Source organism: Dryobates pubescens, chromosome 26 (genome assembly GCF_014839835.1).
Source record: "Dryobates pubescens isolate bDryPub1 chromosome 26, bDryPub1.pri, whole genome shotgun sequence".
Lineage (NCBI taxonomy): Eukaryota > Metazoa > Chordata > Aves > Piciformes > Picidae > Dryobates > Dryobates pubescens.
This window is the reverse complement of record NC_071637.1, coordinates 6,250,555-6,266,654: the sequence shown is the minus strand read 5'-3', so window position 1 is coordinate 6,266,654 and position 16,100 is coordinate 6,250,555. Positions and strand designations below refer to the sequence as shown.

The 16,100-nt window shown below is 50.4% G+C and overlaps 1 protein-coding gene across 2 annotated transcripts; it reads right to left on the bottom strand.

Annotated features, from left to right (window-relative positions):
• Positions 1 to 5,388: 5,388 nt before the first annotated feature.
• Positions 5,389 to 14,626, bottom strand: MANBAL (mannosidase beta like). 2 transcript variants are annotated; one of them, XM_054173755.1, is made up of 3 exons: positions 14,582 to 14,626; positions 10,539 to 10,733; positions 5,389 to 7,747 (listed from the first exon to the last, which is right to left on the bottom strand). In XM_054173755.1, the coding sequence occupies exons 2-3, from the start codon at positions 10,686 to 10,688 to the stop codon at positions 7,640 to 7,642; spliced, it is 258 nt and encodes an 85-aa protein (XP_054029730.1). In that variant the 5' UTR covers positions 10,689 to 10,733; positions 14,582 to 14,626; the 3' UTR covers positions 5,389 to 7,639. The 2 variants fall into 2 exon arrangements, with proteins under 2 accessions (XP_054029730.1, XP_054029729.1); XM_054173754.1 differs by lacking the exon at positions 14,582 to 14,626 and adding an exon at positions 12,454 to 12,510.
• Positions 14,627 to 16,100: the final 1,474 nt, after the last annotated feature.

Genomic DNA, 16,100 nt, shown 5'->3' with positions numbered 1-16,100 from the left:
AGAAATCAAGACGTGCTCAGGTGTTTCTGTGCTTCCTTGCTGACCTTTATCCAAGTTTCATCAGGGAAAAGAATAAGGGCTGGGAGACTAAGGGCAGAGTGCTGTCACCTCATGAGCAGGTCAGTCCATGGCTTCATGCCCTCTGAGGGTGCAGAGCAAACTGCTCCACAGGGCTCCTGAAACCTTCCTGAGAGGAGGGTGCTTTTGGGGCCTGGTAATTGATCCCAGCCCTTACCTCCTCAGCGTAGATGTGGGTTTACAACACCACATCTATTCATCTGCAGCCAGATTTATTTTTAAGCATCCCCTTGGCAAGCATGAATGAGTTCTGTCTGATGGGTTCCATTCCTCAGGCTAGCTGCATTTTGCTCCCTGCAAATCCCAGATTTGTTTGCACAAATTATTTACTATTAATAGTGCAGTGGTTGTGTGTTGAGCTGCTGGACAGACACAGCAGCAGCCACAGCTCTCCCCCTGAGATTTTACGACCGTTGAGCTTCACAACCCTGCACACAGCAAGTGTGTGATGGCAAACGATCAGCACCAGCAGCCCCGTCAGGGAAGCTGCAGTTATGAGCAGATTTACTGAGGGGGGTTGACCAGAAGAGCTCCTGCAGCACAAGCCATTTGGCAATATTTCATGGTGGAAATGGTCATTCTGGCCACTCTCTCCCACACTGAGCTGCAGGAGCCGAGCGGCAAATGCCAGCATCCCACAGGCTGTAGGATAAGATGGGACAGAAGTCACCAGGAGGGCTCAGGACTTGTCTCCCTCATCGTGGTGACAATCCACCCTTGAAAAGGAACCCTTAATCCCAGCACTGAGGAGGCCCCAGCCAGGAAGTGTCACTGCAAAATTCCCTGGGGAAAAGGACCATGGGGAAACCACTGTCTGAGTGATGTGCAAATATTTGATAAGGAGGCACCAAGTTCAGCAGCTGTGGGGGGGGATTATCTGCATGGTCAGCAGAGGCACAACGTTCCCCATTGGGTTTCTGACTGGTAAAACACAGCACATTGGTACAACCCTAGTTAGCTATCTTGGAGTAGCTCATTTGGGAAAAACATCTGACACACTGCTTCTTGCCACAGCTCATCTGAAAAGCCACAGGCAAAGAGTTTCCCAGCAGTTTTCTTGTCCAGTATTTGTACCAGTAGAAAAGAGCAGTTGAGAAAAGCCTACAGAAACATGTCCAGACAGGATTCATAGCCTTGTTCTGGCTAACAGAGCAGTGGAGGGATGGCTAGCCAGGACAAAGCTCTGGTGGCCACATTCAGGTAATCCTGCCCAGAGGGCTGTGGTGACAGAAGAGCTCAGACAGTCTCCTAGCCAGTACCCTGCTGCTCACTGGCCTGCTAATGGCTGCAGTCTGCACCAGGCAGGGCCAGAGCAGACACAAGGGTGTTTCCCCTTAATCATTCACTCTTGCTCCTTCGAGTGAGGGATGGGCTAAGGAGGCCAAAGTCTGAATCTGAGAAATTTAAACCATATGATATGATCTATGCTCAGTTTAAAGTGAGCTTAGTAAGGGGGGAGGTAGGGAGCAGAAATGGTTACACCTTCTCCCCTTCGCTCAAGAACTGCTCCTTCTGGGAGCAGAGGCCTGACACTAACCACTCTGTAGGAACCACAGTCATGAGGACCCTCTTCTCATGGTCCAGCTGTTCCGACTCCAGTGTGAGCCCACCCAGCATGTGTTGATGTGCAAGAGCTGCCCTCAGGGAGCCAGAGGGACCAAACCCCATGAGCTCCATGCCAGCAGCATGTCTCCAGCTTGGATCCTGCCTGTGCTGCTGACGTGGAGGCACAAACTGCAGCAGCAGGTTTCTGGAGCTGGTTCCCTGAGGGAGAGCCTAGTGCTCACTAGTGCCTGTCTTACTCCAGGCTTTGGCTTTCAGCGAGGTGAATCTGCGAGTTTGGGATGGCCTTTGCAGAAGCAGTGGCCAAAGGGAAGGCAATAGGAACCAGCCTTGGAGCTTGAGACACCTCGGCTGTAGCCTCCGCTTGGGCAAAGCAGGAGAGGTCTCAGGGCAGCACTGATGTCTTTGATGGCTCCAGGCCATAAAGTGGGACTGGCTGAACTTGACTCTAACTAGGGCGGCACCTCGGAGCCTTGGACAGCCTTCTGGCAAGAAACAAGGGGATGGTCTGGTGTGCAGGTTTCACAAACACTGCACTTAGTATGTAAATAGGACTGCTTGGTACTAGGGACACAGCTCCATGCCTAGAACTGGAGACAGGAAAAAGTGAGAGCCCTTCAACCCCTCCTGCTCACAGCATCCCTGTTTAGGAGCTAAGCTCAAGTGTGACAAGAAACACAAGCCAGGCAGCAGATGTTCTTAAAAGCAAAGATGTGATCCAAAGCAGCTTTACCTTGTACCTACCAGCCTAAAAGGCTGGACTGGAGCCAAGGAGTAACCTGTCAGCCTCTGCTCCAACCACTTGCTCTGTGTTGCTGCAGTCCTCAGCAGGGCTGCAGTTTCCCGATGTGCGGCTGCTCATGCCTCCAGCAACTCGGGGTGCGAGGAGCAGCAAAGCCACACTGGGGCCTGCAGGCACTAAATGAAGCCAGGGGAGCTGGGAGGAAGGAAGTGAGCACTGCAAGAGGTTGGGGATTGCACAAGACAAATCTGAGGATTGGAATGGGCGACGTGGAGCTTGCACTGCGCTGTGGCGCTCACGTCGCAAGAGCTGGGAAGTGCAACATCTGTGTCTGAACTCTTTGTGGCTCAGGGACAGGCTGATATGCTTCACAGGTATACTGGGGCTGCCCAGGAAGAGACCTGTCCCTCCCCAGAACTTACACCTGCTGCTTGAAAGCACTGTCAGGGAAGAGGAACATGCTGACGGGCTGATTGCAAGGGGATACCCTTCTCCACTCTGGATGCTTCTCCATGTGTTACTACTGCGTTTCAGTCCTTGTAAGAGCAGCTGATACCCACTGTCTGTCACTGGAAGGTAAGGTTTGGCTGCAAGGACAGAAGTCTACAGGTTGGAAACAGTAAGGAGGGCATGGGGGTGAATTACAGTGACAGAAAAAAACCACAAATTGTGAAGAATCAAACATGAAATGGGAAAATCAGCTGAATTTCAAGGGAGAGGCAAGAAACCAAATTCATCATGCTCAGCTGCCAGCCCCAAGCAAGAGACACTTAGACCAGCTAGTGCACACTGGCCTGGCTACCAAAAGCCAAAAAGCACCTCCCAAACAAACCACTCAAAAGCCACAAACTATCAGAGGAGTACAGCAGGACCTTGGACCTGCAGTAACTGCTAATTTAAGAAGAAAAGCAATAACTGATTACAGCCCATGTGTCTCTTGAAGAGGGAAAGGGAATGCTCCCAAACCAAATCATTCCTTCTGGTTGGATGAGGAAGAGGAGGTGGGTCAGATCCCTCCCCAGTACCCAAGCTGGCAATCAACCTCCTCACCAAACAAGCACCACGCTTTGTACTCCAGCACTCTCCATTCATCATCCCATTTGCTTGCTGCAGTCAGTCTCTGATGCCTCATGAGATTAATAAACAAACAAGTAAATCAATACAATCATCTTGATGCCTGCAGGCCACAGGCTGTGAATAACTTCTGCCTGAAGGAAGTCTCAGTGTGTAAGAGAGACTCCCCAGAGGTCCAGCACCCAGGGGAAGAGTTCGGCAGTGCCCTGGGAAAGAGCCACTCAGCAGGCCCTCTCCTCCTACAGCTTCCTGATTTCCTCCTCAAGCCTCATCACATCCAGCCTTGACCCTCCCTGAAATCCAGGCACTGAAGCAGTATTTACACAAGCTTCATGATGTGCTGGGAAATGATCTTAGCTTATGGACTCGACAAGGAGGCTGCTCTGCAAACATCAATCCTCTTCAAAGATGGCCTCGGGCTCTTCCCTTCCTGTCAGTGGGGAAGCTCTCCAGGATCTCTCTGAAGCAGGGAAAAACATGTGTATCAGAATGAAAGTAAATTAGGTCTGAACAAGATTAACAGGGATTTAATTGAACTATGTGAACTGGAACTCCAGTCACGAGCTACCTATTAGCCCGTCTCAAGGGATTGTGCTGCTTGCACTGGAGGAGCACAAGGATGCATTGTGAGCATGGGACAGCTCAAAAGGGGATGGTGGTGGGACAGCTCAAAAGGGGATGGGTGGTGGGACAGCTCAAAAGGGGATGGGTGGTGGGACAGCTCAAAAGGGGATGGGTGGTGGGACAGCTCAAAAGGGGATGGGTGGTGGGACAGCTCAAAAGGGGATGGGTGGTGGGACAGCTCAAAAGGGGATGGGTGGTGGGACAGCTCAAAAGGGGATGGGTGGTGGGACAGCTCAAAAGGGGATGGTGGTGGGACAGCTCAAAAGGGGATGGGTGGTGGGACAGCTCAAAAGGGGATGGGTGGTGGGACAGCTCAAAAGGGGATGGTGGTGGGACAGCTCAAAAGGGGATGGGTGGTGGGACAGCTCAAAAGGGGATGGGTAGTGGGACAGCTGTTGGCATGAGCATAACCACAGAGGAAGAGCTGCTTGAACACCATCAAAAATGAAGCGAGGAATCCTCAACTCCCAGATGTGTTTCTTCTGAGCTGAGACTTGGCCACTTGAGGGAAAGGAACTCCATAGCAAATATTAGCAGAGGAATCCCAGCTCTGAGCCCAGTTCCTGTGCTTTGGGTAGCAGAGCAGGGTGATGTTCACCAAGGTGCTGCTGGCTGGCCAGCGTCTAGAGGCAGAACTTTGAAAACCTCCCTTTCAATGAGAGTGACTCAACAAGGTCTCCAGCTCCCTTTGGGATGTTAATTACAAAACAGCCTGGAGAGAAGTGCTTGGGAATTAGAGGAGTCACCACATCAGTCCTTCCCTCGGTTTGGTTCTCTGGAGAGACAACCAAGAGACGCTTGCCAGAGCTTTGCTACCACACCAGTCTCACCGCAGCCAAGAGGAGCCACCAGGCCGCTCCACACTCCAGCCACGTAAACCTGAGCTGCAATCACACCAAGGGGTGCTGAAAATCCCTGTCACCAGCCTGCTGAATTCCCACCTAATCCCCTGCCTGTATTAACAGCCAATGGTGCCTTTATCACTGCCACCTCTGGGGGGGCCCTTGGAGCCAAAACCTCTCCTGACAAGCACATTCACTTACTCTCCTTCCAGGAAGGTGAAGCTGCACTGGCAGAGAGTTTGCTGCTTCCAAGTCAAACATAGATGCACACATGCCTGACAGCATTAACTAACCAATTTCTCCCAGATTAAAGGATCTGAAAGGCTTTCCCTTAATGGATCAATTTTATGAATAGGTTATTTATGTCCCTGTGTTCCTATAGCCTGAGAGCTCTGGCAGCTTTCACACAGAGAGAAGCAGCACAACTTTATAAAGAGATTTCTTTTCAAACAAAGAGTTTCTGATTGTATTTATGACACATTTCAAAAGCAATTAAAACACATGAGATAATGGCAGCCTCTAAGACCATACTGTGAGTTCAGCTAACAAGAGCAAATAGGCCTAAAGCCTGGGAAATTTATCTTAATCCCTCTTCCCTTCAACAAAACCAAAGCCCAATATCCATGATTTCTGCTTAGCAATGCCAGCCTGCAAACAGCCAGATGCAGACATTGATGTAGCAGCTTACTGTTTCAGGTAACAGCCACACACTGCTCATCACCAGCTGGCTCTTGGCTGGAGAAAGGCTTCTGTATTCTGGGTAATTTGTGTGCTAATCTCTCAATTCCATTAAAGCATTAAACCCACCCTTTAGGCAACCTGCAGAAGGCCAGAGTTGTCAGACACAGCCACCACCATCCTCACATGAAAATGGCAGCAGTGATCTGCAGCACCTAGCCAGGGCAGAGGCAAGGCTTTGCTTTCCCCTGCAGATCACAAACAGGGACACAGCTCTGTCATGGAAACACAGCACAGAGTTGCTCTTTGTTATTCACGTGGGAAATGTTTCCAATGTTTCTTTGTACTGAGAACTCAAAGCTACTTTAGATTGCTTGTGTCTCCCATGCTTTGTTCTGTCCTCCTTGTACTGCCTTTGTGTAGCTCAGTGAAAAAGAAAAAGGAAATGCTGAATTTGAAGCAGAACTTCGAGGTGGGTTTTAAGCTGCACAACTTGGTGTCATCATTCTGGTTAAGAGAAGCAATCAGCCTGGAGCAGGGAAGCAGTGAGAGGTTAGAATCAAACCAGTACCAGCATCCATCTGTCTCAGCCACCAGAAGCAGGAGCAAGCAGATAATGTGGCTGTCCTCAGTATCAATGGTTCACCAATGTGCTGCTCACCTCCTGTCAGAGAACACACAGCACAACACATCTGCAGCATCTGGGCTTGGGAGGCACTTGTGAATTGAGTGCAGGAGTCTATACATGCAAAAAGGATGGGAGACTTGCAGCCCTGCCAGAGAGAACCCCATCCTTCAAAGCTGCTCTGAACCCTGGGTGCGCCTCCAAGAGCAGGTTCTCCTCCCACTGACTCACTCCTGATCAAACAAACCAAGATGTGAGCTGGCATCAGGAAGCTCGAGCTCTCTGTGGCTATGTCACCACCTATCTCTTCCCAGTCCTGTCTAGCCATATTTAAATCTAATACTAGCTTGTCCCTGGGCTTGGAGAGCCAGTGTCTTTGTCTCTTGCCACACACTCATGCTACACAGCCAGCCTGCCACCCCTTGGATCTCAAAAAGCCACATCCCTCAGGCTGGGATCATATTTAACTCCAGGAAGAGGAGACACAGCAGACTGTAGCAGGTCAGGCTGGGAGGGAGTTTGCAAATGCAGCCACCCAGCTGTGTTGAAATGGAGCACATGGCTGGGCTTGGCTGGCTGACAGGGGGGTGCATGGACAGGACAGGCAGTGCTGTCTGGTACATGACCAGTGCAGCTCTCTCAGACTCCTGCCTCAGAGCAGCTTTCATCCAACAGGCAGTACAAGGTCTTCCCAAGCTTCCAAGAACCCCCATTAGCACTGGCAATGAAGTCTACACCTTCCAGAATCAAATTGCTCCCTGAAATCCTGCTCTCAAGGATGGGAACAGAAAGGGAAAGTGCATGGGTGGGGAATAAGGAAGAGGTAGTGACGCTGGGGAAATGGAAACTTTCATCTAGAGCAGTCTGGGAGCTGCTGAGTTATTACCTACAGAACTAAAGAACATGACAAAGACATGATTATGAAGCCATAAAATGCAGCTATGTATTTCAGAGTAGATGACAACAGAGATGAATACAAAGCTGTGTAGTGTGGTCTCCTTGATCCATTTGATCCCTCTGCCTTCAAAAAATACAACACAAACCAGAATCCAAAGCAGCAAACCCATGCTCCACCTTCCCCTGGGACTTCACTACACATCCTAGCCAGTGTGGAGGGGCCAGGACAAAAGCCCTCTACACCCATCAAGAGATGATGGAAGCCACTTCAGTGGTGACCAACACATTAATGATGTCAGTGGATGTCCTGGACATGCAAAGTCCTCTTTGCTTATAAGAAACCCATGGCAGAACCTCACCCCTTCCACTCTGACAAGTTCCTTGTCCTTTGTCCACGAAAGGTAAAGCATGACAATGCCAGAAAACCATCTAGATAGTCAGTTGCCTTTGATGTCATCTCCAAGGAAGCATGATTGTAGGTGATTATTTTGTCTTTGAGGCGCATTGCTCACGTCTTTATCGTTTCTTTTTGGTCTCCTTCTTGGGCTTTTTGCTTGTCTGTGGAGCAGTTGCCTTCGGTTTCTTCGCTGTCTCTGAATTCTTAGGCTCAAAGCTGTCTGAGTCCTGCAAGAAGCAATTAAAACCAGTCAGTTACTTTTCTTTTACCATTTGCTGACAGCTCACTTTGGGAATCTGAGTACAAGCCAAAGGAAGCAAGCGCTGGGTGTCCCTATTGGAACACATCTACATCAAACTGAGTCCCCCATCTAATGAGACTCCAGCAGCATCATCTCTGCTCCTTCTGCATGTGCTTTATGAGGAGTGTGAGTTTATGCACAGAAACAGCTTGTTACCAGAGAAGCTGTTAAAAGCTTCAGTGCCTAAAACAGGCCTTGGAGAAGAAAAACAAACCCAACTTTAAAGGCAAGAAGCAAATCCACACTAAGTGAAAACTATTCAAATCAGGAAACAGAAAAGACACCACACAATCACCAGTGTGCATGGAAACACTCCAGAGGTATTGCTGCCAAATGTTAATCATGGTCATGTGCAAGACAAAAGAAACATATCCCCCCTGAACAGCAGTAAGAATGGAACACTCAGAGCCTCTAAAGCGAGCCCAAAATCCAGGGAGGGACTCACAGGCAAAGCTTTCTTCACCTGGACTAACAAGGACTGCTCAGATGTGCTGCCTCTTTCCTTCAGGGGAGATGACAGATAGCATTTCAGCCCTGGGAAATACAGCCTAGTTATCCTGTGAAAACAGAGGGGAACGGTGCCAGTCTCCTCAGAGGAAGCACACAGGCAGATTGCCTCCTTTCATTAAATGCATCTGAGTATAAATATTGCTTTAGCATCTTGGGCTCCATCAGCTGGAGCGTGCCAACTGGAAAAGGACAGACAGAAAATGGCTGAGCAAGACGTGCTGGTTTCAGGCTTCCAAGGCAGTACTCCAGATAATGGAGGGGGAGGCGAGCAGCTGACAGTATCCTTTTAATCAAGGAGCTGGGTTCAAACGGCTCTGCAGTTCCTGGGCCATTACAGCTCGCATCTGTGTGGCTTTCCAAGCAAGGAGGCTTGGCTGCCTTTCCAAGGGCTGTAACCGGCGCATGGGGAGCTGGCAGGCTCTGGAGAAATGGAGCAACACAGTTATGACTCGGGGATGCAGAGTGCTGCTGCTCTAAAGTGAACACTGCTGCCTTCTAATGTTCAAACCAAGGTAGATTTCAAAGGCTGAAGCTTCCAAGACAGAGAAGCTCCTCAATATCCTACGCAGCCTCAAGCATCATTCCCAAGACCTGGAGGGGCAGCCGTTGGTGTTTACTGTCTTGTCAATTCCTCATGTGGCCAGCAAATCAAGAGGGCAGTAAAGGTGGAGAAAATAAGGAGTAGAGCAGACCAAGAGTCATGAGGTCTTGGGTGACAGGTTGGACTTGATGATCTTTGAGGTCTTTTCCAACCTTACTGATTCTATAATTCTAAGATCAAAGCGTGCCTGCAAACTTGAACAGTAACAGGCCCTTCAGACTTTTGGTTGAACTGGGGACCTGCTCTTCAGTTTCCCACCTCAAACTAAAGCTCTCACTCTTTCCAGCCTTCAAGAATCAGGCTAATCAGTGCTTCTCAAGAATTTATCAGGGGAAACCACAGACTCTGACAGATGGGTGCTGATGGTTGCACCAGTGCAGCACTTGCAGTGCTACTGCATGGTGACAGTAGCCACCTGCTTCATCTGCCTGCTGGGAGTTGCAGCTCCTGCAGCAGGACCAGCAGGAGGGAGCAGGCACCCATGCTGGGGCAGCATCACTAGCCCAGCACATCAATACAACTTCCCATCACACCAGCAGTCAGAGCTGAAGGAGACCGGTCATGAGCTGTACCCCTTGCACTGTACCTCACCCTCAGGCATTCCCCAGAGAGGCTGCAAATTTCCATGTTTCCCCTGCACAAGAGGGAGCAAACTTGGCAATAAAGATAGCCTGAACCCAAAACTTCCTCTGCTGAGTTGTTACTGAAAGCACACCACACACAGAGAAGTGGTAGATGCCCCCATCCCTGGAAACATTCCAGGTCAGGTTGGTTGGGGCTCTGAGCAACCTGCTCTAGTTGAAGATGTCTCTGCTCAGCACAGTGGGGGCTGGATTAGATGAGCTTTAGAGGTCCCTTTCATCCCAAACCAGTCTGTGATTCAATGACAATCTGTATTGAACTTGCAGCCTGATCACTGAAGTCACAGTGCTGACTTCAGTGCTGTGTCCCCAGCTCCACAGGCATTACACCAAGCATGTGGAGCTCTCTCAACAGAAAAGGCAGGCAGGGGCAGGTCATCCCACCATGGCCCAGCTGAGAGAAACTGGGAGCCCTGTAGCTCACCTTAACCTTCCACTTTAACCTTCTCTTGTACTAATGGCATCAAAAGACCTTCCTCTCGGTGTCAGTACTGAAACTGCCTTCCTCCCATTGGAGTATAGCAGAAACTTTACCTGTATCTTGTTTACAAAAATCACACACAGACTAGAGCCCCAAGTCACTTCCTGTAAGGCAGGTCCTGCAAAGGGGAAGCCCTCCCTGGCAATTAATGAAGCAAATCAGCAGCAGATAACAACATGAGGCTGGGATGAAAGCCCTCTGCGGTGCAGTCAGGAACAGCACGTACACTTTGCACACCTTGCCAGTGCTGCAGGTCAGATATTCAGAGAGACCCTGGCTCAGGCTTTTTGTTCCTGACATTCTCATCTGGGAGTAAATTACAAGACATAACCTGGAGGTGGGAAAGCGAAAAGGAAGGAAAGAGAGCAAACAATGAAGCTGTGATCAATCCCAGGGGCAGACCACTATGACTCCATTAGCTACTCCAAGCCCCCTCCCCTCCTATTTTCCCCGACTCTGCCCATCTCCATCAGTGTCTGCTTACTGCCTTTGGGGACTTGGAGACAGGCAGGATGATGGCAAGCACACAGATCAGCTGGAAGATGGCTCCAAAGAAGAGTCCGTAGCGCAGCACGTTCTCCATGAACGTGGGCTCAGGGATCTCGGGTGGGGAGAAGTCCAACTCCGCAGCCATCGTCAGCACAGCTGCCTTCTCCTCTGATGCTCTCAGGAATGCTTACTACAAGAGGGGGAAAGAAAGAGCAATCATTTGTCTCATGGTTTCTGCTTATCACTTTCCATTATAAAGAAATGACAGAACGTCTCTTGCAGGTGTTCTGCAGACCCCCTTGCTCTACAGACCCAGTTACAAAAGAGGGACATGAAAGCAGCATTCACCTGGGTGCTGGTCTTGGACCACTTGCCTACAGAAACAGTCCTCGTGCTGGCATCAGCCCAAGTGCAGGTGGGGAGAGACAAACAAAATACAAATATTCATGAAACAATAAGGCAAAAGCTTAGTAAGCAAGAACATCCTTCTCCCAGTCAGGCATGCAAGGTGGCTGTCACTCATTTTCTCACTGTATAGGTGACCACAGCCCTGCTGGTTTAGATGGTGCACAGAACCAACTGCACACATGAATCGCATCTGCTGAAGATAGCAGTGAGCTATGTGTCTGAAGTTCAGCATGGCTTTAGTGGCTGGTTACACTGAACCCCAAACACCTTGTGACAGTCAGGCAGGTAGTTTGTGGTAGAGCTAAGCCCTGATCAGCTGGTCCCACGCTAGTTTCTGAGCCACAAGACCACCCCTCCTTCCTTCCTTCCTTTTATCTTTTGCTAATGGAGTTGTCAATTCATTCCCCGAATGACTAATGGCTTTCTACAACAGAGAGCTCTCCTGCCACAGCTGCTGGAGTAGGCCACAGAAAGTCCCAAAAGGGAAATTCAATTAGTGTGAGATGCCATCAGTGCTGGCTGTGATTACTGTCTGACTTGGGCTTGCCTGACCTGGATGATCCTGGGCTGTACTTATTGAATCAGCACTACTGCTGCCTGCAGTTCTCTGTGTTACTAAAGCTTGTCTGTGAGACTCCTGCATGCATGTTTCACTGCATGGTAGCAATCTGCAGGCTCTGTGTTTGGTTTAGACTAGGAGGAGATTTCTGCCATCTGCAGATGTGACCTAGTTCAGAAAGGTGGTAAACTTAAGAGTATAATGTGAGTAAGGTTCTAGCTGATAAATGTGAGACTCAGCCAAGAACTCGATGCTGTTGTGCAAGGGGGAGATGTCATTTGGGGTCATACTAAGAGGAATGGTGTATAAATTACAAGAAGTAATTATTTTAGCTCAGCTGAAGTAAGGGATATTAAGTTTCTATTTCAGAAGGCAGAAAAAGAAAATCCCAACTGCAGGAGCTGCCAACCACTGGAATACAGGCAGTGGAATCCCTTTACTGGTGATTCAAAAGAGCAGATCAGCTCAGTGTTCACCTGGGATGGGGTGTGAGTAGATATAACCCTGCCTTTGAATAAGGAGATAAGACCAGGTGACCTCTCATGGCTCCTTCTTCCAGGGCTGTACTTCAGTGAAAGAAAAATATTTCAAATGCTGATTGAAATTCAGAAGGGCTGCACAGGTCCTGCACAAGAAGCCAGAACACAGCCTGGGCCACTTGGGCACAGCCTGGGCCACTTGGGCTCAGCACGTCCCAACACAGACCAAAGGCTGCACCAGACATACAGCAGTGCCAACAAAGCGCACACAGAAGCGGCTCCTTCCTGGCTGCTTTTAACTTTTAAACCCACAAATCCACTAAGGCAGCAGGTCCAAAGCAAGAAACAGAATCATGGGAACCTTCACCCCTCAGTTTCATTTTGTCTCTGATTATTTGTTGGGGTTACTCTTGCCCATCCCCTTCTTCAAACAGGGCAGGAAGGGATGCTGCTTCAGTCCTCACCTGAGTGGTCTCAGGATGAACCCCTACTAATGATCCTGATTCATACACCTGAAACACAACATGCATAAAATAAACCAGAAAAGGAAATTGATACAATGGAAACAGAAAGTCCCTGTCCTCATACTCCACAGCCCTCCTCTCCTTCTCCTTTTCTATTTCACATCCCTTGAGTATCAGTAACTGTCTTACACATCCCAGGTAAAATGATCAGTACCAAAAGCCCTCACATAGGCTGGCAGCAGCCACTGCTACCATTTTAAGCACTACTCCCCAAAATACACTCAAGATAAGACCTGACATCATGCCCCAACTAACCCTAGCAGAGGGTCCTTGCTTGCACAGTAGCCACAGCTGCCTGCCCACATTTGGACCATTAGTTTTCCTGCTCTCAGTGAAGCTGCACAAATACCAGCAAAACCCTTCCCTGTTGTGAAGCTCTCCTGTGCTTAACACAATGCTCAAACCTGCACAGGCAGAGGCCAAACCTTACACAAAGTGCAGGCTGAAGCTGCACACCAGGAGGCAGAGCATGGCATCAGGCTCGCTGTTGCTTTCTGTGCTGAACACAAAACCTTTAAACTGAGGTTTCTCACCAAGCACTGCCCCTTCACATTGCCCTGCAGCTAGTCTAGCAGGTCCTGGATGATAATGGAGTCCTTCTGCCTGCTCCCCAGAAGCTGAGAATTTCACCACCTCTTCCTTGGCTAACATCTCTCTTCTTCTCCACAGGTCATCAACCACCACTTTCCTCAGATTGCCTCACCTATGAACGTGGCTGGACCAAAAGTGATTGTTCTGAAATGCCTTTAAAAAAATCGTTATTCCTATTCCAGCCCTTGAGAGGAAGCTTCCCCTCCTCCAGCTTACAAGTCTACAGCAGCTATCTTGCCACAAGCCTGGCCCCTCTCACTAGAGCACCACAGCAGAAATAGGTCAGCAACGGTTGCACCGCACCACAGGAACCGCTTTGGACTATCTTTAAAAATATTCTGTCTTGCCTCTATTAGGGTTTCACAGCAAGCTGGCTACCAGCCAGAGCTGTACCACAGAACCAGCAGAAGCACTGAGGGCTGGAGGCTCAGTGACACCCCTAGAAGATGATGTGGCTGTCCCTCTGGGCACAGGATCAGGCCCTGTGGTAACTAACTGCATGTTTTCGGGATGAGAGCTCTAAGTGAGCCATCTCAACAGAGCCAGGGCTCAAACCTTTCTCTTTGCTGTCTGTGTTTCCCACCTGGCACCTTCAAGACCTAGCACTACAGAAGTAATGACCATTGGACAGAGCCACAGGAGCAACCAGCACCAGAACAAGGGGACACAGTCTCAAGCTGCACCAGGGGAAGTTTAGGCTCGAGGTGAGGAGAAAGTTCTTCACTGAGTCATTCGTCATTGGAATGTGCTGCCCAGGGAGGTGGTGGAGTCACCATCCCTGGAGGTGTTCAAGAGGAGACTGGATGTGGCACTTGGTGCCATGGTCTAGTCATGAGGTCTGTGGTGACAGGTTGGACTCGATGATCCTCGAGGTCTGAGATACTGTGAGCACTTCAGATAACATATTAGCTCCCGCCTGGCCTTTTATTCCCACCTCTTGGGGCAGAAATAAAAGAGCATCAGTAGCGGTGCAGAACATGAGAACTTCTGGCAAAGGATGAGGAAAAAACCAAAATTAAAATCTAAGCTGTGGATTTGTGAAATGACTTCGTTGTTGTCGGGACGGAGGCTGCCCAATTCCGGCCGTCTGCAGGGGGCTCTGCGGGTGCTCAGCACCGCTGCAAACACGGCCATCGGCGGGGCCCAGCAGCCTGGCTGAGGCTCAGGGGCCCGGCACCAGGCAGCCGCGCCGGGGGCAGTAAGGATTAGAACCTGCTCATCCTCAGCGCGGGGGCCAGCCGGGGCTCCTCCCTTCTCGAGGAGCCAGCTCGGTGCCGTTCGCTCCCGCACGCAGCGGGGTCAGCCCTGGCCGCAGCAGCGGGAGGCGACACCGCGGCTCCCCCGCACCGCGGCTCCCCCCCGCACCGCGGCGACGATGCCGGCGCCGCCGCTCCCCACCTCCCAGCAGAGACCTTCCCAGCCCCGACATCCCCCGGGCTCCCCTCCTGGCCCCATCCGCGGTCCCCGCGCCGCTCACCGCCCCTCCGGCCAGGCCTCTCCGCTCCGGAAGCGATCTCGGCCGGGCAGGAAGCGCGGCGCGGCCCGCCCCTCGCAGCCTCCCGGGGCTCCGCGTTGCTAAGGGCGGGCAGCGGGAGGTCTGCGGGGTGGTGGTGGTGAGGTTCTGCTCTCTGCTGCCTCCTGAACGGCTCCTGAGGTCGCTCAGCTCCACGCTGCGGAGGGCCCCACCCTGGCTGCCGTTGCCTGTGGGTGCGGACCCCCGGCGGGGCCCCGAGAGCCAGGACCGGGTCTGCCCCTGCGGCAGCGGAGCGCCCCGGGCTTTTAACCCGCGGGGTTAATGTGCACACGCCCTGAAACACAGCGGGCGTTTTAATCCCCGCCGTCAACGGCATGAGCTTGCAGTCCTGGCGGGTTTCTCTTTATCCCTGAGGTTTTGATCTGCTCCCTTGAAATGCAGCAATTAAGAGATCTGCTTCTGGCTTTGCTTATAACCAGGGATTTTTTTAGTTTTATTTTCATGTCCAGCTCTGAAATGGAGATGATAAGATGACCTACAAAGGGAAAAAAATGTCTTGTGCTCTGTTTGTGGTATTTAAGGAATCTAATTTGTGTTGCCCTTTTCCTCACCCTAAAATATCAGTGGGGCCAGGTTAGTCTTGCTGCAGAGCTGTATTATCAGAGAGCCCGAAATGCTTTGGGGAAAACCTAATCATTTACTTATCTGCTGAGGGAGTAAGGTATGGCATTTGTAATAAAAGGATTTTCTGTTACCAAGGATTTGAATTAAATGGGTATTAATGAAAACAATTTCAAGGGTTTGGAGCAATTGGATTAAAAACCTTTCATCCTTTTGACTGCAGAAGACTTCACAGACAACTGGGAGACAAGCACAGCTGTGAGTTGCAGAGGCCAGAGACACTTGCACAAAGACATGCTAGCATAAAACCCCTAAGCAAATAATTACTCTGAAACAGCTACCAGAGCTTTCACTGCCCTTGGTGAGCAGCTCTGCTGGCCAAGGAGCAAACTTTGAGCTCAGGAAGGGCAGAAACTGCTCCCAAACCCTGGATGTTTAGGACACAACAGCACTTGAGGGGGAAGAAATAATTATTGTGAATGTCAGGAGAGGTCCCAGCAGTATGGATTAAAGGCCAGGCTAACTTCATCCCAGTACTACCACTATGCTGAATCTGGTGGTGCTGCTGCCCATGGGCTCTGATTCTCTCAGTTTGAGGTCTGCAGGTAAAGAAGAAAACACACACTTGGATTACAACCAATGCTGTCTCCCTTTCTGCTTCTCTCCCCCAACAGAAAGGGCACTGTCCAGTCTAAGCAGAACTAGGCAGGTGAATTTTGCAGCTTTTACACAGCACCTGCCTCTTCCTTCTGCTACCATCCTGTCCTCAGGACCATCAAACACTCATACCCATGAGACACTTGGCCTTTGAACTGCATGTAGGTGGTGCCCTCAGCTCGCTCTGGTTGTGGTGCCTTTCACCAGCACCACACTGGCCTGTTTTAGTTGCAGCTGATTGTGA

What these genes read in the sequence shown, in the direction of transcription:
- MANBAL (XM_054173755.1), bottom strand. Translation starts at nt 10,688, where the DNA reads ATGGCTGCGGAGTTGGACTTCTCCCCACCCGAGATCCCTGAGCCCACG. An exon ending in TCTCCAAGTCCCCAAAGGCA is followed by an intron (nt 7,748 to 10,538) that starts GTAAGCAGACAC and finishes TGCTTCTTGCAG; the next exon opens with GACTCAGACAGCTTTGAGCC.